At 43.0% G+C, this 23,476-nt stretch overlaps 2 protein-coding genes and 1 non-coding gene across 3 annotated transcripts in view; all 3 read right to left on the reverse strand.

Annotated features, from left to right (window-relative positions):
• Window positions 1–2,551: 2,551 nt before the first annotated feature.
• TOMM20 (translocase of outer mitochondrial membrane 20) lies at window positions 2,552–15,621 on the reverse strand. Its single transcript, XM_030556921.1, has 5 exons — window positions 15,377–15,621; window positions 7,093–7,139; window positions 6,202–6,283; window positions 5,025–5,167; window positions 2,552–2,969 (listed from the first exon to the last, which is right to left on the reverse strand). The coding sequence occupies exons 1-5, from the start codon at window positions 15,498–15,500 to the stop codon at window positions 2,925–2,927; spliced, it is 441 nt and encodes a 146-aa protein (XP_030412781.1). The 5' UTR covers window positions 15,501–15,621; the 3' UTR covers window positions 2,552–2,924.
• LOC115649562 lies at window positions 14,185–14,322 on the reverse strand. The gene has a single exon (XR_003999875.1). It is a non-coding gene; the product is annotated as a small nucleolar RNA SNORA14 (small nucleolar RNA).
• A 6,663-nt stretch (window positions 15,622–22,284) lies between the features above and the next one.
• Window positions 22,285–23,476, reverse strand: part of RBM34 (RNA binding motif protein 34) — a 35,153-nt gene continuing 33,961 nt past the window's right edge. The window contains 2 exon segments of the mRNA XM_030556922.1: window positions 22,285–22,634; window positions 23,345–23,463. Coding sequence (XP_030412782.1) covers window positions 22,362–22,634; window positions 23,345–23,463 — 392 coding nt within the window. The 3' untranslated portion in view covers window positions 22,285–22,361.

The raw sequence follows: 23,476 nt of genomic DNA on the forward strand, positions 1-23,476 counted from the left end.
TTGAAATTCACATTTCAAGAGCAAATAAATACTATGCAAAGAAAAGTAACCTGTATCCAAGTCAAATTAAAGGAAGAGCACAAACCAACTGGCTTTGACCAACGCATTTGCAATATGGATACTGGATTTTATCCACTAGAATATTTTTACCCTACAATAATTGGGAAGTCAAAAGTCAGGGTAAATGGAGAGCAAGTTACATCAGTCTTCCTATTCGAGAGGTTTTGCCCCCTATTTTACAGAGAAAGATTACATGCAGTATCTACAGTTTGAGCAACAACAACAAGATTAGCAAACTGTACTGGGAAAAGGTATACCCGTGAATTTAAGGGGAAAACTACTGCAGAATGGCAAGGCTACCGGCTAAAGCAGATGACTAGGTGTCAGACCTATTGCTGTTTCCAGCTGCGGTAACTGGCGACTTACTGAGTAATCTTGGGCAAGTCTCTTAACCTGTCAGTGCTTCAGTCTACCCACTTTGTAAAGTTCTTGAGAGCTGTGGCTGAAACACTATGTAAGTTCAAAGTATTCTATGTATTACATTGTGCACAATTCACAAAGGGATTGATTGCTCAAAGCAACTAGCCCTGCCATCGCATTAGCTCACTCCTACAAATGCATCTCCAAGATCTACTTGCTTCTTTATAAAAGGCTATTTTTTGTTGAAATGAGCCGTCCCCATCAAGTACCTTACACCCTGCTTAGGACAGCAGGATGCCCAAAGTCCCACAAATCAAACATATCACTCTTCAGACAGCTAATAGTTTGGTTTGGAGAGAAATGCAACCAGAAGTGGAAAGCCCTGCAAAGGAAAACTATGCTGTACACCTCTACACCGATAGAACGCTGTCCTCGGGAGCCAAAAAATCTTACCGCGTTATAGGTGAAACTGCATTATATCCAACTTGCTTTGATCCACCAGAGTGCACAGCCCCGCCCCCCCAGAGCACTGCTTTACCATGTTATATCGGGATAGAGCTGTAGTTGTGTATGTGACATATATTCCTGGCAACAAGGCTGATGACCATTATCTGCTAAGTGGCCATTCTTCAGCAAGAAAAGGGACAAGGACAAACACCCCCATCTTAGCAAAGAAACAGTATGAAACTTCCTTTCTTTACTAGACTGTCACTTTGCTCCCACCTGGAAATGCTTCCCAAAGGGATGTGGGGAGCAGGACTATAAAAAAAGGAGCAGATACCCCTTCTCTCTCCCCGATCTGTCTCTGGTATTGCACCTAAGACAACAAAAAAAACCTCCAGCCATCGGAGTGGGGGGAGGTGGAGATCCTGACCAGAAAGCTTGGTCAATAATCTGCTGGAGCAGGTGGTGAGAAAGTTTGCTTTGCAACTAAGATAGTTTATGCAGATACTAGTAAGAGTTTTACCTTTTTCTCTTCAGGCATAAAAGACAGAAATGATCATACGTACTTACTGAATTTCTTTGTAGTACTCTATCTAATCCAGTGTGTTTAAGTTGTAGAGTCTGGATAACTGTTTAAGGTAATAAGCTGGTATATTTCCTCTAGGGAATAAGGGACTTAATATATTTGTACTGTCGAGAAGAGGGCTGGACAGTACAGGACATACATTTCTGGGGAAAGATCTGCAACTGGGAATGTGTTCTATCTGCAGCATAACCAAGGTGGGTAAGAAACAGGGTGTAGCTGGCAGGCTGCAGTTACACACAGACGCTTGGGTGTGGTCTGCATGCTGGAAGGTTGTTTGCGGAGCAGCCCACCTGGGCCTAAGGAAAGCAAGGCATTGTAAGGCACTTAAGATTGCCAGGCACAGGTGACATAGCCCCTCACTGGTCTGGATTGTGCTCTGGTATGTCAGTTCCCTTTTCACAAACAAGGAAAGAAAAACAAAATAATCCATTTAAACCCTATTGTGTGATCGCTTCCCCGTACCGAATGTCATTCAAACTCTTTATAGATGTATTCATCTTTAGCTAATTGAGCCTACGGACATCATTATCTCGCCTATTCATGTTCTTTGTTACTTGCACCAACAGAATTAGTCTGGTTTCCATGAAGTGTTAATGACTATACTAGTCTTCAAAGCCATACAAGTGTGGCTAAATGGTTGTCCTCCTTCCCAGCACAGCGCGTTCCAACTTCTAAAAATTCTTATGTCCTTACAGCCTGTTCATGACTCCACTTCAAATTGTCATACCCACAGTTAACTGGATTTTCAAGTGTGACAGCTTTGCACTGTATTTGCATCTATACAGATATGGCTTCTTGGTAGTCAGGGGAATTCTTCACTCTACGTATTCATCCCCTATTTTCTCCTTTTTGCTATCATCCCTCTTTTGCATCTTGATTTTAGATTTTATTGCTGTAACATGACTGGCTATTGTTTTGCTGATTACATTTCTATTCTATCAATAAGACACCCAGGTAATTATTACAAGCATGGCTGCCTTTTTGAAGACCTGCCAGAACACTTAAAACAAGTTCTCTCCTTGGCCAATTTTTAATGAATTTTTTAGATGACATTCTGAGACCCCAATAAACTGTTTCAAAATCTATAGTACCACATGGACACCCGAGCACAGATAGATCTTTATTGCCTTAACGTTGATTTTCAAAAATGAGCATTGTGTATTTAATATGTAGTAGCTTTATGTCTTTATATGTACAACATTACAACTGCATATTAGTATTAAATGAACATAGTGATACTTTGATAACTCAGTGTATTTATAAAATGATTTTTTTTTTTTATCAAAATACACTTTTCACTAGGATAATAAATAAAATCCAGCCAAACCCACCTACACAAAGTTAAAATTAACTCTGGTAGATTTCAGTGTGGTACATTGTTCTTTAACTACCACATTCGCCCCTTTTATCCCATCACTGATGCTCATCTTCTGGGCTAAGGAAACACTTATTTTCCCCACTGTGGTGAGATTTCTCATTCCACATCATCTTCAGCCAAGCATTGTGCATTTACAATTCTCTGTAAAAAAAAAAAAAACAACAACAAACACTTAATAAAACTGTCACTAAGATATTTGATGACTGAACATACATAAACAATAAAAAGCTTGACATACATTTGACAGGGAGTTTTGGAGATTATAACTGGAAAATCAAAGTATTGTGCAATATCTGACTAAGTCAATGTCATATTAGTGACGCAGTAATCACTTGTGTGTACTGTCACTGTTCTCTAATGAAAAAGTGACTGCTGTTCCTGATCATTGAGACCATCTGTATTTCCCATGTTTGTGTCACCTTTCATCCCCAACTGCTTTAGGAATTACATACATACAGCACTGACATGCAGTCATGCATGGGCTGGAAGGTGGCAACCAACTAACACCTACAACATGGCACAACACTAGGAGAAGGAGAGCTAGTCATCAAGGATATGCAGCCAAACCCTTACTCTTTCAAGGAAGCGCCATGTGATTTTTAGCATCCACCTAGGGCAGACAGGACTCTGTTCTTAACACATTATCCAAAAGAACCCACATGGTTCTCAATCCAAAAAGGATATTTTGAAACTAGAGCTACAAGGAATTTTAGCAATTTAGCCATCCAAGATAGAATCACAGAATATCAGGGTTGGAAGGGACCGCAGGAGGTCATCTAGTCCAACCCCCTGCTCAAAGCAGGACCAATCCCCAGACAGGTTTTTACCCCAGTTCCGTAAATGGCCCCCTCAAGGATTGAACTCACAACCCTGGGTTTGGCAGGCCAAGGCTCAACCCACTGAGCTAGCCCTCCCCCGCAAGACAAGAATACAAGAAGTTCAGTTCACATACCAATCACCTTCTAAGTTTGAGGGGACAGTTTGTTTTCAGTTATATAAACTGAAAAACAAAAGGTGCTGAAATTCTTGATCATGACACCTTCTTTTATGGCCTTCAGGCCTGATGCTCACGTTGTAGCTCAGCTCACACAGACTGTGTGTTACAGAAACATGCACTGAGCTTAATTTTTGAGTATTTCCCTTATTAATCTGTATTCTTCAGATTAAATTATTATTCTTGTATTATAATTATAATATTATTGTATTATAATTCCCTTCATGATTAAACTTGAAATGCCAGGTTCTATACTACTCATAGCTACTCAAAGTGCAATGTTTAAAATGTATACAGAACTTATGATTTGTGTGAGTTTTGCAGAACTTACCATGAGCAACGTCCATAACTCAGCACTGCTCTGACTTGCAAGTTATTTAAAAAAGTATGATCTATTGCAGAGAGCAGCGATATTCTTCTAATACAATAAGCAAATATTTCCATTTGTCTGACAACCACAGGACAGTTATGTCATGTGAAAATATTCAGATGTATTTTCAGCACTGTATTATTAATGGTCTATGTGTATTAAAGATGACCAGCAAGTGTTCTAGAAAACATTTTAATGTTTAGGAACAGGTCTTCAAAAGACAACTGTCAACTTCAGTTCCAGAGTGATGCACCCAGAATACATAATTCTGCAAGCACTTGCAGAGATGACCTAGAAAGACTAACAGTAGTAGTGGCTTCCATTACTTTGATGTGGTGTGGAAACTTCTCTCTCTCATTTTATATTACCTAGAATATACAATTTAAAACCACATCACAATAAAAGCACCCACCACTTATCTACTACATTTACCCCCCACCCCACAGGTATCTGGTAAGAGATGATTTGCTTAAAGGTATCAGAACTGGAGCGGATTCTACAGATTCAGAGTTGCTGACCCACAAAGAAAAGGGGATTCAGTAGGTAACTACAGAGTTAACTTTTCCATTTCAACTTTGCAATTAATTTTTAATCTATGAACACACAGTACTTTTTTCATACTCATTTTGAAAGCATCAGTGGAAAGGCACATTTATCCTCCAAATGATGAATTTTTGTCTTCCCAGTGGAACCAGTACAATATCCACCCTCCATAAAGACCAGATAACCTTGGTGAAGAGTAGTTCCATTATTTCCAATCCCCCAAAACGGGGGGGGGGGAGGGAGAGAGGGAGAGGAGGAAGAGAGAAAGAGAGAGAGCAGCTTTACATACCTGGCTAATTGTTGGGAGCTTCGTCAGAAGCATCTGGAACACTGGTGGTGGAAGAGTCTGCTGTAGGACTTGTAATAACTGCTGTGGCTGTCCACACACAGCAATGGCATTTGTCAAGTGGTCCACACCCTTCTCATAGTCACCTATGAGACATAAGGTTTCACTTGAAATTTTGCCTTTGGTGCATTACGTTACATTGTTTGACTTAAGCTACCTCACTACATCTACAAAGTAGACTGCAAATGTTACCACCTTTACAACCATGTTGTATCTTTTTAACTAAAAACTGTCTCTATTCAGTCAGATAAAGTAACCTTAAATTTTCATTTCTGATGGCTAATTTCTTTAAAAGTTTAACTCCACTAATTTCTGCTAACCTAAAATATCATCCAACTGTGATTCCTAAGTCTAACTACATATATACTAAATACAGAAAGAAATTTGTAAAGAATTTTCACTACAGTTCTTAGACATATCTATCATTTCACTGCCTCCATTAAGTGAAAGGGGTTTGTCTCAGAGGGGGTTCACATCCTAATGATACTATCCTAGAGGAAGCTTCACTTATTGATGCAAAGAGGAATTAAACTGCTACATTTCCCACAAGGAAGCACTGAAAATCAGTTTCAGGATTATTGTATTTTAAAATAACATTTTATCTGATGTAAATTGAAAAATATGTAACTTTTAAAAGTAACAATTTGAAAACTGGTGTCTAAATGGAAGCAGAGTCTTCCATTGTTATGCATCAAAATGGTAGCCTCTTATGTGGTAATTATTTGTTTTATATTACATTAGGTAAGAAGTTTAGTGATTGTTTATTTGAAATACTCAGTACTGTGTGGGAAAGTGTTTATTGCCCATATTTTTCATTTCTTCCCAAAGAAAAGACTGCAAGTCTAGTTTAACTTGTACATAGCTGCAGGAGAGATGAGAGAAGTGTCAAGAGAACTGCATGAGAAATTACAAAAGGTGACAATAGCAGAGAATATTAAAATGGCACTTTGACCTACATCTGTAAAAACAATCTTTGCATAGTTTAAAAACATGGCATATTAAAGCTCTGCAAAACATTTTGTTAATGCTTCTATGTCAGGCTACAACACTCTTCTCCCTGCCAGACTGGAGAAGAATTCCTTTTATAGCTTCCCATCTTAGAGACTTTTGCAACAACCACCTTGTGCTAGTAATTCCTCGCCAAGCTGTATCTCTTCAAGGAAGAACTTTTGTACAGCCTCAGCATCTTTTAAATCAGGTAACTGTAAAACAACAAAAAATTAACAAGGTCTCAAAAAGCATCAATACATACATAAACCACAAAAGAGCCGCAACTTAAAACAAAATTGAATAGCTACGCATTTGTAGAGGAAAACTGCAAAAAGGGGGTTTAAAAAGCAGTATCTTAGAATAGCCTGCTAAGTTAGAGATTTAGATGAATGTTTCTAAAGATCAGGCATAAATGACTTCAGTACATCATTGCATTTATCACTCTTTGCGACGGTGGTTTTTAAGCTTTTATATACAAATAATTTAAAGGAAACTTCTGGGTTTAAAAAAAAAGTTTAAACTCTAAGATGCTTTGTAACAGATACACTCAATGTTTAAGTCTAACAATGTTTCTCATTTTGGGCAAGACAAACTATTTTCCACATTGCTCATTAGGGGACTCACTAACAGTAAGTAAAGATGTTATCAAATCCAAAGCTTCAGCTAGAAACTTAACACTTCAGGTATTCAGAATGCATCTGAGCGGGTAACCTTTAAACCCTACAAATTCCTAAACAGATAATCTTCTGAGGAGCTGGGCACCCTCAGTTCACACTGAGCTCAGAGAACTGGAAGAGCACAATACCTCCCAGTATTGGCCCCTCATTTCTTACACACAAGAGAACACAACGCCCCCAGGTGGTTTTAATGGAAGCCAAAAAAACCCAGTGCATATTGCAAGAGGGTTGTTAGCATTGGAAGCAAGGACACAGCACCCTTTGAACAGATCCTGCTTACAATTAATCCTGGTATAAACACCACATTTTTCAAAATAGGACTACAGAAATGAACACAGTATTACCTTGGAAAGCCCTGCTCTCTCTTTGGCAAGCTTCTGTTTCTTCCTTCCTGTAGATAAAAATATCCTGGGTTTAATTTTTAATTATAAAATAATCTTCTGTTTTTATTTTAAAACAGTGAATGGTCCAAAGTTATTTTCAAAATAAGGAACTGATAATTACATGTACTAAACACTTACGGATAAAGGCTGAAGGATGCAACACAGGCCCACAGCAGAATATCAATGAACCCACTACACAGGTGGCAACTGAAAAATTCTTTAGCAAAGGATGAATTATATCCTGTGCAGTTCTCTCTTTTTGGAGACAATATGTTTTAACGACCATCCATCCCCTACCCCAATCAAAGGCATTAAGGCAGAGGTGGGCAAACTACAGCCTGTGGGACTGTTCTGCCCGGTCCCCGAGCTCCTGGCCCAAGATGCAAGCCCCCAGCTTCAGCTCGCTTGGCCACTGGCGCAATGCTCTGGGCGGCGGGGCTGTGAACTCCCGGGGCAGCGCAGCTGCAGAGCCAGCGCTGCCAGCCAACAGTGCTCCAGGCAGTGCAGTAAGGGAGCGGGGGGGGGAGGGGAGAGAGGGCTTGGTTGGGGTTGGATAGAGGGCAGGGGAATTTGGGGTAGTGGTCAGGGGTGTGGATAGGGGTTGGGAGAGGAACAGGGGGGTTGAATGGGGACAGGAGCCCTGTGGGGGGGTCAGACAAGAAAGAGGAAGGGTTAGATGGGGCGGCAGGGGACAGGGAGAAGGGGTGGTTGGATGGGGCAGCGGTCCCAGGGGAGCCATCAGGAATGAAGGGAGGGGTTGGATGGGCCGGTGGGGATCAGGAGCGAGGGTGCGTGGATGTGGCAGAGGTCCCAGAGGGGTCGTCAGGGAACAGAGGCACAATCCCCTCCCCTAACTGACCCTCCATACAATTTACAAAACCCAGTGCGGCCCTCAGGCCAAAAAGTTTGCCCACCCCTGCATTAAGGAAAGCCCTGGGCATACAGTCTCAGGAAGAATGGGTTCTTCTCCCACTGACTGTACTATGTACTACAGAAACTGTACTGTTGGTTACTCCTGCTCCGTGCATGCCTGGCCAAAGAAGAGAGAAGCAAGCCAAGAATGAGTAGTACAGGATTCCTTTACATATGTCTTTGCCTCCATGAGCAGCTGAAAAGTTTGGTCTTCAAATCAAGCCAACCTAACACTGAGTCAAGTTACCTCAATGAACAGCTATTTACATATCCTTTGGGGCATTCTGCATCTCAGGCAGCTTAAGGGCTGAAGAAGGCCCACTGGAGAAACATGACTAGCCACAAGCCCTCTCTAATAGATGAGTTAAGGGTTGGTACCTGGTAAAATAGGCTCAAGTGAGCAGAAGACAACAAAATCCCCAAATAATGTTAAAGTGAACAGAGTCTGAGCAAATACAAAACTGTTGGGAAAGAAATTACATTTACTGGATCATCAGGTAGCATAGGAATACAGAAGTTGATTTAGGGCTTGTCTGCACTAGGAAACTGTACCATTATACCAGTATGGCATAGACAGTTCAAAATATCACAACTCCTGTTGTGGTCAATCCAGTTAGGGATATACATGTGCTTTATACTAGTACAGCTATTCCTCTACGGGAAGAGAAATAACTGTCATTGTGTTCCCACCCTTAACTGAAACAGTTATGCTGAAAAAAGTTTTTACAAGTGGAGACCAGGTCTTAATAAGTGTATTAGATCACTGGACAGTGAACAATTAGGGTTTGACAAAAATTGCTGATCATATGGTCCATTAGAATACATGTAAGCAATTGCTCTAATTGCAAAACGCATGTTTGGAATAGTAAATGGTCCACACTATGAAAACATCTGCAAACCCCTGCACCAGTTGACAATTTAATGTAAGAAAAACAGGGATGTACAATCAACACTGTTTATGGAAGACATTTATAAATTTCAACTTCTATCAAAATGACACCTGTAGTATTATCCTGATCCCTAAATTTCCATAACACATTTTAGACTACTATGCAATATTGCAAATGGAGAAATACAAGAAGAAAATATATTTGCAATATTAAACTGCAGTGCATTATAAAGAACATTTTGTCTCTAAATCTACCACTCAAAACAATTTATGCTTGAGAAATTAGTGTTCTCTCTCAGTTAACCCCCAGTTTCCTTGTTTTGCATATGCAAGTTTAAGTAGTGTTTGCTTTAAATCAAGTCTCAGGCTATTTTAAAAGACAAATTTAAAAGGATCAAGAAAAACATTTAACATGTCCCTGCCCTCCATGAGAATACAGAATTCATGCTGAATGCAGCAGCTGAAGTGCAGTCAGCATGAGTACAGCAGCTACTACAAAACAACTATTTCCAGGGCTAATCACTTCGTAAATTCAGCATTCAGAGATCTGCTCTTAAGGAAAAAAACTTTTGAGTTTAGAATCTCCTGTCAGAACAGGAACAGACATTGAAAAATGTAGATGTTTCATGATTAATCATAAGTAGGGGAGATGCATTTTAATCTAAGTCTAGAGAAGAACAGTCTTTAAAAAAAGGAGTATAGAGAAGATGCAAAAGGTAACTCTAGGTGGTTGTTGTCTGATTATGCCATTTTAAAAATAAGATTACATTTTGAGCCTATTCTTGGCATGCAGATATTTTCCAGTACTTACTGCTCTAAATTATACTACACAAGTAGTCCTCATTGGAACCTAGAATTGTTCAGCTCAGTTCCAAAGGTTAATGCCATCGTTTCTTCTAAAAGATTTTGCTTCAAGTTGATAAAAAGAGAGCAAGCATCATCTAACCAAACAAATGTTTTTAAATACATTACACACACCCTTGCAGAGGCATTCTGAAGCATCTGACAGTTTCAGAGCGACAACATAGAATGCTTACAGATCTACAGCATAAATTCACTGGTTGCAACAATTGTAGAGAACACTAACAAATGCTTCTAGAGAATATTTGTGAATTCCTTCTGCACCTGTTTGCAACAGCAAGCTTAAAATATTCTTGGAGCAGCAGACAGCAGTATGGCTTCAGCTGTGATAGCAAGGAGCAAAGTAATTAGAAAATTTGGCTTTGGAAAAAATTAAGAACTCTCTCATGCAAACCTAAATAGAAATGAAAGTTTCCATCCATTCTAAAAAGCCAAAATGGTATTTTTAGTATATGAAGTTAAGGTTTATAAGAGGGCTTTGGGTTAACATAGAAACCCAAATGCTCATCTTGATTGTCTACTTTCGTACAGAGACAAGGTCAGGGAGGACCGACTTCTACTGGCAAGAAAGACAAGCTTTACACAGAGCTCTAATCTTCAGATGTGGGAAATGTACTCAGAGTCACAGCTAAATACAAGGTAGAATAGATTATTTAGCATAACTAGTCAAAACGTTTCAAGGCACCATTCAAGGCCACTTAGCTGTGAGACTCTGAGTACATTTACCAGACCTGAAAGCTTGTGTCTCTCATCAACAGACATTGATCTAATAAAAGACATTACCTCACCCACCTTGTCTCTCCAATATCCAGGGACCAACGTGACTACACAACATTGTATACTTTCATACAGAACTGTTGTTTTGTAATTAGCATTTGTGACCCAAGGACTTCTGGGTGCCAATTGCCAAAGGGCACTGGGGTATGCAGATCCTTGGATTCACAAAAAAACAACACTTACGTAAGGATTCTAATGAAAGTCTGTGTCACATCAGTTATCACAATGCGTGAAAAATGTATATATGCTGAAAATTATCTTCTCGTAGTTAAAGACAGGTCATTAAAAGGCAGCATACCTTGAGGCAAACTTCTACAGACAGGAGGTCAAAGACATTTATCTTCCTGGTGGACCATTTTGTATATTACAACAGAAGATACAAAAGAGGCAGCATACAGCCTCAAATGATAAAGAAGAGCTTAGACTTCACAAGGAAATTGACAGGAAGAGGTAAACAGCAGGGGACGAGGGGGATGGGATGGGACTATTTTCAAGTGAATATCAAAAGGTCTGGTATATCTGGAGGTCCAGAGACAAACTGGTATTCCTGGCTGCAAACACTGGGAAAAGGACTTGGGGTGAGCTATCCTATAAGAAACAAATGGTCTTGTGAATTAAATTTAGGCTCTAGAAAGCATATTATGATTTTGTTTTATATGTAACCATTTGTTTTCAACATTCTTTCTTACTACCATTTGAATATCTTCTTTGACAATACATTTATTCTGGTTTTCCCTATAAACATATCTAAGTGCTCTGTTAAGTGTAGCAGTGAATCTTGTTAGTTGATGTGTAATATTCCTTTTGGAGAATTAGGCTATATCCACACTATGCACCTTTTAGAGACACAGCTGTGCTGCTAAAAGGTGAGAAGTGTAGCTGCTATTTGTCAGCAGTTTTCATCGGCAAAACTTTTGTCATTCGGGGTGCATGTGTGGTTTTTTTCACACAGCTGAATGACAAAAGTTTCTTCGTTCAGGTTCCAGTGTAGACAGCGCCTTGAGAGTTCTGAGAGTGTTCAGGGGAACAGGATTTGGAAACTTTAGGGATGCTTGGAGGTTGGTGTGTGCCTATTGCTACCCTGTACAGAGAGAGCAAGGCATGTTTGCATTTTCAGAGGCTGGTGCAATTGGGGAGCTGATCCACAGCAGGCACACCACAAGATTTCCACACACTAAGGACAGGTGGTACCAAGGTACATCACAGCATCCAAGAACCATTTCCTAAAATATAACTTCAGGGACTAATGCTCACAGCATAAAATTAGTGAAGTAACCCTAAAAATGAAAGCATAGACAACATTTCTATACCAACCAATAATTGGAACAAGAAACAAACACCAAATATACCTATATTATAGTCTCACTTCAGTAACTGAAACAGAGAATTGATCTGACACTGCAGCTTCCAATAGAAATTAATCTAAGCAAGATCAAGAGACTATCACCTTCAAACACTGCACAAGAGTTTAGTTTGTCAGTCACTTTCAGGATCCATGGGCAGTAATGTATTTTTTTTAATGCTTGGAACATGAATCTGGCCTATTTATTTTTGCTGTGACCTTTGATTCCCAGATATCTTCTGTTTTCTGGCATGTATTTAGGAAACTATAACAGTATAGTCTTGGTGCCCTGTCCCCCTCACCACTCAGTATTAGACTATTCATTGCCATGTATATCCTATGATAGACAATCCACTCTGCGTGGTGCTTCCAAATAGATACTAGAGATTGATGAAATGTATCATGGAAACCTAAAAAAAAAAAAAAAGTTATATTTGTTATATTTGGATTGTATTAATTGTTAAGATCTAATGCCTAAGTTGTGTCTATTGTCTACATGAAGTAGTCATGAAATTTTCCTTCTGTTTCTGTACTACTCGTGCAGATGCACACAGTGGGAGCACCAATGCAGACCAGCTACTGCATTTTGACCACTACATTGTCTAACTCTTCTCAGAACAGGCCTAGTCAACAGTGGTAAAGACACCACTGACCTGTCTACACTAACACACACTGTTACTAGCACCTGTTGAGCTGCCCTGGTACTTGAGAAACAGTGGAAGTCACAATGGAGAATTTCAGAAAAACGTCAGTATCAATAAGGCCTTACAGTCAAGAGCCAGCCACATCAGTGCATGCAAAAAAACAGAAGAGGTTCTGTAGTCTGATGCACGTCACATGACATTGAAATTGAAAATACAGATGGGTCAAATGCAATGGAATGTACCAGTCTTTTTACACAGGATTAATAATTTAGACTTATGTAGACAAGTTTCATTAGAGGATCTCAAGGAACTTTAAGGCAGCTAACCTAATAAAACAATCTCTATGATGAGTTTAAATGTGTCTTGAAAGCTCCATTAGAGACCCTTGTCAAACCACTATCAGCTTCATTACTTGAGCATCCAGCTGGCATTTTTAGTAGTTAAATAAAAGGGAAGAAATATTCCTATTGAACCTGGAGTGAAAGGCTCATTCAAAACAGAAAGATTAAAAAAAAAAAAAAGACTAAGGCTACTGCATGAAACTCTACATTTTTAATAATATCAAGTAAATATCCAGTTTTCAAGATTTCAGTCAACGGTAGATTGGAACTAACAACAGATCTACCCTATAAATTTACATTGGCATAACTGAAAAATCCACAATCCTGAGTGACGCAGTTATACTGACCTAACCCCTGGCATAGACAGCAGAGGGAGAAGCTTTCCCTTCGGCCTAGTAGTGTCACCAGTGAAGCACTACAGCAGTGTTTTCAGTGTAGACCTGCCCTTAGTAATAACAAAATGATGGCAGATGGGATAATCAGGCTCAAACTCTCTCATCAATGATATAATAGCTATCTGACATTTGCATTATGAACAAATTTATATAACATCTCAGTACATCAGAAATATGACCATACATAGTAGAAATATACTTAGAAATAGACCAAGTTATTTTAGAAGTAAATAGTAAACTTCAACACCCAGAAAGAACTCATTGTTATAAAATTAGATTGTACTCATGTCTTTTATGTATTCATGTCTTTTATTCCCAATTTTCAAAGCCAGATGTGCAAAAAGTGCACTATTGTAGCAATATTACAGGTGATCCTTGCACAGAGAAACCAAGTTACCTGCCCATACATTGTATAGATATAGCTTAATACATGCCGTTTATCTGGCCTGTTGTCTGTGAAAGCTTGTTTATGAAATCAACGAAAGCATACTTTTGTTGTAAATTAGTATTTTATAAGTTACATGTGACAATCCAGTCAGGGCTACTTATTGATTATTACCGTCCATATGTAAGAGTGCTAAATCTTTAAGGATACTTTAAAATCCAAGATTTAGGTTGTTGAGTACTCATGATTACCTTGACAGAAGAATGTAAAGTATACCTATTTTTAGCATAGCAAGCTATGGATGTACTCCTTTTTGGCAAAAAATTCTCTTCAGCCTAGCAATTCCATATATTCAAGATTCTGTACAGGGATTCTCTGCCTCTCGACTGGCACATAAAGGTATCAGCTCTGAGGAGTGGTTTATAAATAACATCCAGAACTCAAATTTACAGAAAACTACAACCTGTCCTTTAAAAACATAACTCAATTACATTAGAGCATTTGATCTACTGTTGAAAATGTGAAATAACAAAGAGCCACAGGAAATTAACTCCACATTTTGGATAGATCTTCAGTTTTTTCTTGCATTCGTTCTTATTCTGGAAGCTATGGCAATAAAGCTACCAGAGGGGTTTGAGAATGCAGTAGGTAACAGCAAAACGAGCAAGCACAGAGCCTTTGGGTGTTGCTACTTTCCTCACTCAACTCTTAGCAATTTCTCCAGTCAAACTCTATGGTTTTATCCCCTTACCTCACAAAAGCATTGAAACTGCAGCCAGATAATGCAATATGAAATATTACAGACACTCAGCCAAATTTGAAGAAAAGGAGGTGCTATGTCAAAGGCAAGATTCCAGTTCAAGGCTTTAAATTTATTTAACAAATAACGTATGCAAACCACAGAAATATAGTTAGATAAAAATAGATTCTCTAGTGCTATAAAAAAATAACCATTCAGATCCAGCTAAACTTAGAAAAAAGGATAAAGAAACTCCCCATCTCTTTCACACAAATCACTGTGCATCTCAGGCGAACACACAAATAACCGTGAGCAAAGACAACTGCCCCAGCCTATTCTTTTTGGTCCTCTCCGATGAGTGAGACACCTCTACACCTGTTTTGCATCTGAAGACTTCCCACTCCTTACATTTTAGGAGTTGCTTGGCCTACTTTGCTGTGCACATCTAGTAACCAAGGAAACAGGGTCCCACGCAGGGAGGCCTCAAGAAAAGTGGGGTGGATGGAGGAAAGACAATCAATCTGGGACAAGACGCCGCTCCCCACCCCCTCCAGCAATTTATTGCGCGCAAGACCTTCAGACAGCCTAGAACGCGTTCTGGGCCGATCGATCAACTCACACGTGCTGGGGGGAGAGTCAGCTTCCATGGGGGTGAGAAGAGGCCGCAGAGAGGGCCCGCTGCGATGCATCAGAGCCCAGCTAGGGCCGTGGGGTGGAGACAGAGGCAGGGAGGGAGCCCCGCAGTGCGGGATGGGGGCGGAGCAGAGACTCCATAGGGGGGAGGAACCGACAGCAGAAACCACGTGCGTGCGTGTGTGTGTGTGTGTCCGTGTCCCCGTCCCCCTCCCGCGGGAACCCCAGCACGCACACGGGGCGGACTCGCCAGCGCGAGGACGGCCTGAGGCGGTGGGGCGCGCGCGAGGCCTCGCGGGGGACGGGCGGGGGATCCCGGACACTCACGCTCCCGCAGCCGGTTCTTGAAATTGGGGTCGCTCCGTCTCTTGCGGTCGAAGTAAATGCAGTAGCCGATGAAGAGGGCCCCGCAGAGGCCCGCGGCGATGGCGCTGGTTTTACCCACCATCATCCTGGCTGGCCCCGCTGCGCCAACCCCCGAAGCCGGGCTCTGCTCTGCCTACGCGGCACAGCGCGCCACCCAGCCACCACCTTGGAGCGGGCGAAGGGAGACAAGGCCCTCGCTTCCGGGTGTTACGTCATCGATCCGCGCCAGGGATAGCTGTCTGCCTACGTGCCTGAACGAAACACCCTGACGGCGCATGCGCAGGGAGCTCGCTCCGGTTTTCACCGCCAGGCTTGACCGCAGCCTGTGACCGCGTTCGTCCCTCTGCGCATGTGCGAATGGTGGCGCCCCGTCCTTGTACCGGCGCGAGGCGCGCGTGCTGGAGCCTCGGTTCGGCCGGGGCTGGGGGAAGTTGTTCGTGCACGTGCCCAGGCTGCTGCTTCAGCGTAGAGCGGCCCGGCCAGTGACCCCTGGTGCGGGACAGCTGCAGCCCTGAGCTTCCCGGCTGTGCGCTGGGCTCCCCGTCCCCGGGCACTGCGCTACGGGGCGTTTGACAGCGAGGAGCGGGAGCGGCGCCTGTCCCCGTGTAATCAACCCGCGTTGCCCCCCGCTCCGGCAGGGCTGAGCAGCCCACCGTGCGCCTCGGACACTCCAGCAGGTGTTCGTTTGCTGCAGATCTGGGAGAGAGGCATGGGCCAGGCCTGGAGCCCAGTGTTGCACAGGGCAGAGACCACCATTGCTTCAAGGAGTCACGGTCCTCCCTGTGCAAGTTAGGAGACAGAAGGTGAATACTGACAGGACAGGAGCGCAAGGAAGCACTGAGCCAAGGGTAGCATGCTGGGCCCTGTTCTCAGCTCACCACGGACCTGGCTTGGCATTTTTTGTCAGTGTCCCAGGCCCAGCAAAGGAGAGTTCTACAGTTGGATTAGAAGGAGGCCAATATGCTCACTTATCAGCTAGTTAGAGGGTTCTCCCAGGTGGGCAGTGGAGACTGACCTTATGGGCCATTTCCCTGTACCCCCATTCCTCCCAGCATGTAGGTAGTTCACAAACGTTTCAACAGCCGCATAACATTTAGAAAACAAAAATGAGAGCCCCTCGCTAAGTCTGAAGATCCGAAAATGCTTGATAGGGTGATAAATTACTTTTTGACCCATGATCTTCCCAGGATAGAGCTGCAGTGCCAGCTTTTTCCACAGGACATTATTAATCATGTCTATTACATTAGCATCTTGGGCACAACCAAAAAGGAAGCCCCATTGTTGTAGGCATTTTACAAGTCAGTCAGTCAGTCAGTCAGTCCCTGCCCTGAGTTTACAATCTGTCTCAAACTAGCTATTGTTGAAGCCTAATCCTGATCTTCCATGCCCCAACTTTTAGACCTGTCATCTGATTGATTTTAAAAACAGCGTGTTTCTAATCAGATACATGCTACATTTTAGCAGTAGTTGCACCTTTAGCCTTGCATTCTGGTTCTGCTACCAGAAGCTCCCTTTCTGCCCCTTTCCCATTCCCTGCTATTTTAGGGACTACTTGATATTCCCCCCAATCTTCCCACACGGCTTTATGTGTCCCCAATGCTACTGTCATACAATGCCTGCCTTTTCTCACCAAAACTCAAGGCAATTTTTGCAGTCTTACACCCAGCACTACAATTCAGCTGCTAAGAAGAGAAGGGAGTCATTGTCATTTAGAAGCCAATCTGACAAAGTGATAAGCACCCTCAATTTACACTAAAAGCATTGGGGATTAAGGGCTCCCAGCAGGGCTGGTGTAACCACTAGGGGTGATCTAGGGGGTGGGAGAAAGGAAGAGGAGACCGTGGTCACGGGTCCACCTGTGGTGGTGGATCATGGCCCTGCCAGAGGATACAAGGTTAAAGAGCTGCAAAAGTGTAACCATCCTCAGCACGTGCCACCTTCCAAGGCTTCATCCCTATCCATCCCCACAGCCCTGTGGAGCAGGTAAATAGAGCTCCATTTTTTGGGAAACTGAAGCAGAGAACAGGGATGTGACTTGCCCAAGGTCACCCGAGGAGTCATTGTTGGAGTCCTGCTTTGAACACAGGAGATCTGCACTGGCTCAGACCATTAGACCAGAGGCCTTCAAGCCCTGCACCTTGTGCACCTGCCCACACAAGGTATTAATCTGGGATTCAGGGGCAGCACACTGCAAGTTTTCAGTGAAGAAATACAGCTCTCTCAAGCCCTTATGGCTACAAGGAAAATCTTCCAAAGGTGATGGGCATCTAGCCAACACAGTTCTGTCTGCCTGAGTCTGCAGCCAGCCTGGGACAACAGCTCTAGGAAATGTGGCAGTAACTGTTAAATCTAATTACGACACCATCAGAGCCAGATTTTCATGTAAGATGGGTGACCAGTTGTGTAGTGCACAACCACTGCAAGTGTGCGAGCAACTCAGGTTAAGTGCAGCTGAACCCTGGGCAGGCTGCAGCACCCAAAAGATTTTTGTTCTCCCACTGAATTTACAGCAGATGCACCAGTAACTTTAGGAGGTAGAAGTTTAGTGACCACATTAGTGCCATATCCTCCCCACTCCCAGCATTGGGCCAACTGCCCCTCATCATTCTCTTGACTGCTTGTATTGTTATTGATGGGAGATCTGCTGTGGACTGAGGGGTGTATATGGACCTGCCTTTGCATGCTCAGTCCTGGCCCAGCATTCAAAATAAATTGTCCTGAGTTTCAGAAGTACTGAGAACCCTGGAGTTCCCACAGACATCAGGGGAACTGCAGGTGCTCAGCATCTCTGAAAATCAGGCCCAGAATGACTGACACCTCTGCCCTGGGCCAGAGCTCTCTGAGTAAGGGGTTTCAGCAGCGATTGGTGTGAGGCAGAGTAAAGCAACCAGGATGGTCATGACAGAGGCTGGAGCTCTGTCCTTGCCTCACACCTGTGGGGACGACAGGCCTTCAGACACCACCTCCCTGCCTGCATTGCACTGTCCAGCCCAGGAGCAAGGAACCATTTCACACCTTAGCGCTGGGGGGAGCTGAAGCCCAGAACGGGGAAGTAACTTGCCTGAAGTCATCCAGTGAGTTGGTGCCAGGGTGGAGAATAGAAGCCAGATCCCAACTCCCAACTCTGTGCTCCGATCCCCAAAACAGCCCTTTCCAGATCCATGGGGGGCAGGGAGCAGGAGACCCAATGCCATTTTTCATTGAATATGTAGGCTAAATAATGAAATTAATAATTTTTCAAGTCGAATGTGTATTAATTCTAATGAACAATGCCACATTATGCAGTATTAATTTTTGAAAGTTTATAATGTGATGCTCGGGAGGAGGGAGGGGCGCAAGGTGGAAGTTTCGCCTAGGGTGCAAAATATCCTTGCACTGGCCCTGTCTCCTCAGCATCTCACATGATTTTTCATTGATAGGAAGTCTCTGGGCTCAGCCTTGGCGGGCATACCTATAACAGAGAGAACATTTAAGACATGTCTATATCTACAAGCTTAGTGTCACAGCTATGACACTGTAAGATCATTTGTGTAGCCACATTATGCCGATGGGAGAGAGCTCTCCTATCAACATAATATAACCAGCTCAACAAGCGGCAGTAGCTATGTTGGTGGAAGAGTGTCTCCTGCCGCCATACCACTTATGTGGCTGAAACCTCTGTCACCATAGAACCATAGAATATCAGGGTTGGAAGGGACTTCAGGAGGTCATCTAGTCCAACCGCCCTGCTCAAAGCAGGACCAACCCCAACTAAATCATCCCAGCCAGGGCTTTGTCAAGCCAGGCCTAAAAACCTCTAAGGAAGGAGATTCCACCACCTCCCCAGGTAACCCATTCCAGTGATTCACCACCCTCCTAGTGAAATAGTTTTTCCTGATATTCAACCTAGACCTCCCACACTGCAACTTGAGACCATTGCTCCTTGTTCTGTCATCTGCCACCACCGAGAACAACCTAGTTCCATCCTCTTTGGAACTGCCCTTCAGGTAGTTGAAGGCTGCTATCAAATCTCTCACTCTTCTTCTACAGACTAAATAAGCCCAGTTCCCTCAGCCTCTCCTCATAAATCATTTACCCCAGCCCCCTCATCATTTTCATTGCCCTCTATTGGACTATCTCCAATTTGTTCACATCCTTTCTGTAGTGGGGGCCCCAAAACTGGATGCAATACTACAGATGTGGCCTCACCAGTGCCTAATAGATGGGAATAATCACTTCCCTCAATCTGCTGGCAATGCTCCTACTAATACAGCCCAATATACTGCAGTTTCTGCAGAACTGCTGCTTAGCCAGCCTGTAGCAGTGCATGGGATTCTTCTGTCCTAAGTGCAGGACTCTGCACTTGTCCCTGTTGAACTTCATGATTTCTTTTGGCCCAATCCTCCAGTTTATTTAGGTCACTCTGGACCCTATCCCTACCCTCCAATGTATCTACCTCTCCCCCCAGCTTAGTGTCATCCGCAAACTTCCTGAGGGTGCAATCCATCCCATCATCCAGATCATTAACGAAGACGTTGAACAAAACTGGCCCCAATACTGACCCGTGGGGCACTCCGCTTGATAACAACTGCTATCTCGACATTGAACTGCTGATCACTATCTATTGAGCCCCACAACCTAGCTAGCTTTCTATCCACCTTATAGTCCATTCATCCAATCCATACTTTAACTTCTTGGCAAGAATACTGTAGGTGACCATATCAAAAGCTTTGCTAAAATCAAGGTATATCACGTCCACCACTTTCGCCATATCCACAGAGCCAGTTATCTCATCATAGAAGGCAATCAGGTTGGTCAGGCATGACTTGCCCTTGGTGAATCCATGTTGACTGTTCCTGATCACCTTCCTCTCTTCCGAGTGCTTCAAAATGGATTCCTTGAGGACCTGCTCCATGATTTTTCCAGGGACTGAGGGGAGGCTGGGTTAGGGTTAACGTGCAGATGGTCAATGTAAACAAAACTGTCTCACAGCCCACCAGCAGATTACCCTGATGGGCCACAGGTTGCCCACCACTGCTGTAAACCCTTCAGAGCAGGGACTATCTAAATGAGGGGAGGGCTTTGGATCTAGCCTGAGGGATTGTCACCCCCATGGCACCGTGGGACTAAGGCACGCTCCCAGAAGCGGCCGGCATGACGTCCCTGCAGCTCCTGGGGGAGGCAGAGGGCTCCACGTGCTGCCCTTGCCTGCACGCATGGCCTCCCACAGCTGCCATTGGCCAGGAATGGGGAACCGCAGCCAATGGGAGCTTTGGAGGAAGGTACCCGCAGGCGAGGGCAGCGCATAGAGACCTCTGCCGCCCCCTAAGGCTGCAGGGACGTGGTGCTAGCCACTTCCTGGAGCAGCACAGGGTCAGGACAATCGGGGAGCCTGCTGTGGGCTGCTGCCATCCCAGAGCCGTTCAAGGTAAGCGCTGCCAGGCTGGAGCCCACAACTGAACCCCTTCCTGCACCCCACACCCTCTGCCAAACCCCAACCCCGAGCCTCCTCCCACATCCCCTCGGTACACCACAACCCCCCGCCGTGAGCCCCCTCATACACCCCACACCGCTCCTACACCCCAACCCCTACCTTGAGCCCCCTCTCATACTCCACAGCCCCTCTTGCACCCCAAACCCCTCCTGTGCACCAACCTCTTGCTCTGCACACTGCACCCCCTCCCACACCGAGCACCCCAACCCCAGCCCTACATTCATGGCCCTGCATGCTATTTCCCCACCCAGATGTGGCCCTTGGGCCAAAGTTTGCCCACCCCGATCTAAATAGACAAGATATACTGTGGCGTTCAGGCCCAAGGTTTCCTTACCTTGTCAAATCTTTTTACTTTAAACTTTTTTTTTAGTAGTTTACATTTAACACAGTACTGTACAGTATATATATTTATTTTTTCCTGGTCTTTGTCTCTGCTGCTGCCTGATTGTGTACTTCTGGTTCCAAATGAGGTGTGTAGTTGACTGGTCAGTTTGTAACTCTGCTGTTCATAACTCTGAGGTTCCACTGTATATCAGTGGCTGTTAAGAGAACACAAGGATTTCCGAAAACCCTGTTATGCATATATAGCAGAACATCAGAGTTATGAACACCAGAGTTACGAACTGATCAGTTAACACCACACCTCATTTGGAAATGAAGTACAGAATCAAAGGGGAGCGGGGAGAGGCAAATACAATACAATACTATTAAATGTAAATTACTAAAAAAAAATAAAGGGAAAGCAGCATTTTTCTTCTGCATAGTAAAGTTTCAAAGCTGTATTAAGTCAGTGTTCAGCTGTGAATCTTTGAAAGAACCACTATAATGTTTTGTTCAAAGTTATGAATAACTCTGTTCCCAAGGTGCTCATAACTCTGAGGTTCTACTGTAGATAAGAAAAGTGGTTTGAAAGGCTGTGGTGCCGAGCCTTGATTGGGAGTCTGATGTGCTAGTTAAGCAGCAGAGATACTTCCCTCTGGCCAGAAAAAGGTTTGACTGATAATATCAGAACAGGAACTTGCTTTTTAGTTATACAAGATCTCTCTTTATCCCACATCCAACTAAGTAAGTGAGACTACCTTAACTTTCAAGAAGTGTAAACCTGGAAGATAAGCAAATAATTTCCTTTTTCCTGCTTATAATAAATCTTATTTGTATTAAGATAACTGTTGTATGAGCAATTTCACACAGACATTTCCAAGGAAGAAGAACTTCTAAAAAGGAAAGCAGCTGAAGAATAAAGTGTGTCTGGAACCTATACCCTCTTACTGTTTCACTCAAGGGGTATGGACGCAAGTGTCCTTCCAGCGAGTTATATTGCCATCAGACGCTGCAGGTGAACACAGACACACAGACACAGACACCACTGTACAACTTTATAGGTAAGAAACAGTAGTGACAGACCACCTTTCCATTGGAGTTTATTAAAAAACAAACATTTTTACAACTTCCAACATTAGCAATGTGGCAATATTATTTGCGTTTCCCACCTTTTGTTCTAGTCACACTTTTTGGTCTCTTTGTTTTCTTTTTCAATGGGGTTGCTTTTTCACCAGCAAATGAATTGTTGGTATATTTTTCTGTATTTTTTAATGAAGTACCAAATCTGTGCTTTGGACCAGAGTCCCTTACGTCGTCTGAACTGTTTTTGTTTTTCTCCTTCTCGAGGCAGCGTTTCACTCTAAGCTTTCTTCCCTTCAGTTCAGAGTTGTTTAGTTTCAGAGCAAGATGTACGGCATCTGTATTCTATTAAACCAAACACATTAGGTCTGAACGTTAGCAATTGGACAGACATTACCTGTAAAACCAGAAATCTTTTGTATACATTCTGCCTATGGAAAATTGTAAAATAGAAATGAGTCTGGATAATAGAGCATATGTATTGTGTTCAGGAATATTAGCAACCTCTGTGCAATACACAGTTACTCTCTGACAAATACTAGCTTTGAAAGCCTGATTCACCAAAACATAGACACTTATATTCCAAGGTAGTATTAAACAGAGCATTAACTCTTATATTCCAAGGTAGTATTAAACAGAACTTCCCATTGAAACCAACAGAGAGTTCCATTTAAAAATCTGACAGCACGAGATGGCCCCATGCGAGGGGAACCAAGAGCCCAGTCCTGAGTAGAGGGAACATTTCCTTTGGTAACTGTAAATGGAGAAGACTTCCCTTTCCATGTGCCAAATGACCTCCCCTTTTCCACCTTCAAATCACTCCTTAAAACGCAGTAGTCCACAACTCCTCTTGTGCACAACACTTAGCAGTTTGTGTTTTATCTGCTTAATTTACATTAAATGGTTCAGAGAAGAGACATGTCTTCCTACCTGTCTGTAGAGTGCAGTGTATACTACTATTACTGGGTAAAAGTAAAAAACATAACAAGATTCGGGCAGATCTTCATTTAGTATTTGGAGAACTCCTGGTGTCCCAAAACATTATCTTTCCATACCTCAAACAGAACATAGCCAAATCCTTTGCCAATGCCAGTGTTTTTGTCTCTCACGATTCGCACTGCTACTACATTTCCACATTCAGAAAAGTGTTCTCGCACAGTATCATCTTCAATTTCTGCAGGCAAGAG

This window comes from Gopherus evgoodei, chromosome 3 (assembly GCF_007399415.2).
Source record: "Gopherus evgoodei ecotype Sinaloan lineage chromosome 3, rGopEvg1_v1.p, whole genome shotgun sequence".
Lineage (NCBI taxonomy): Eukaryota > Metazoa > Chordata > Testudines > Testudinidae > Gopherus > Gopherus evgoodei.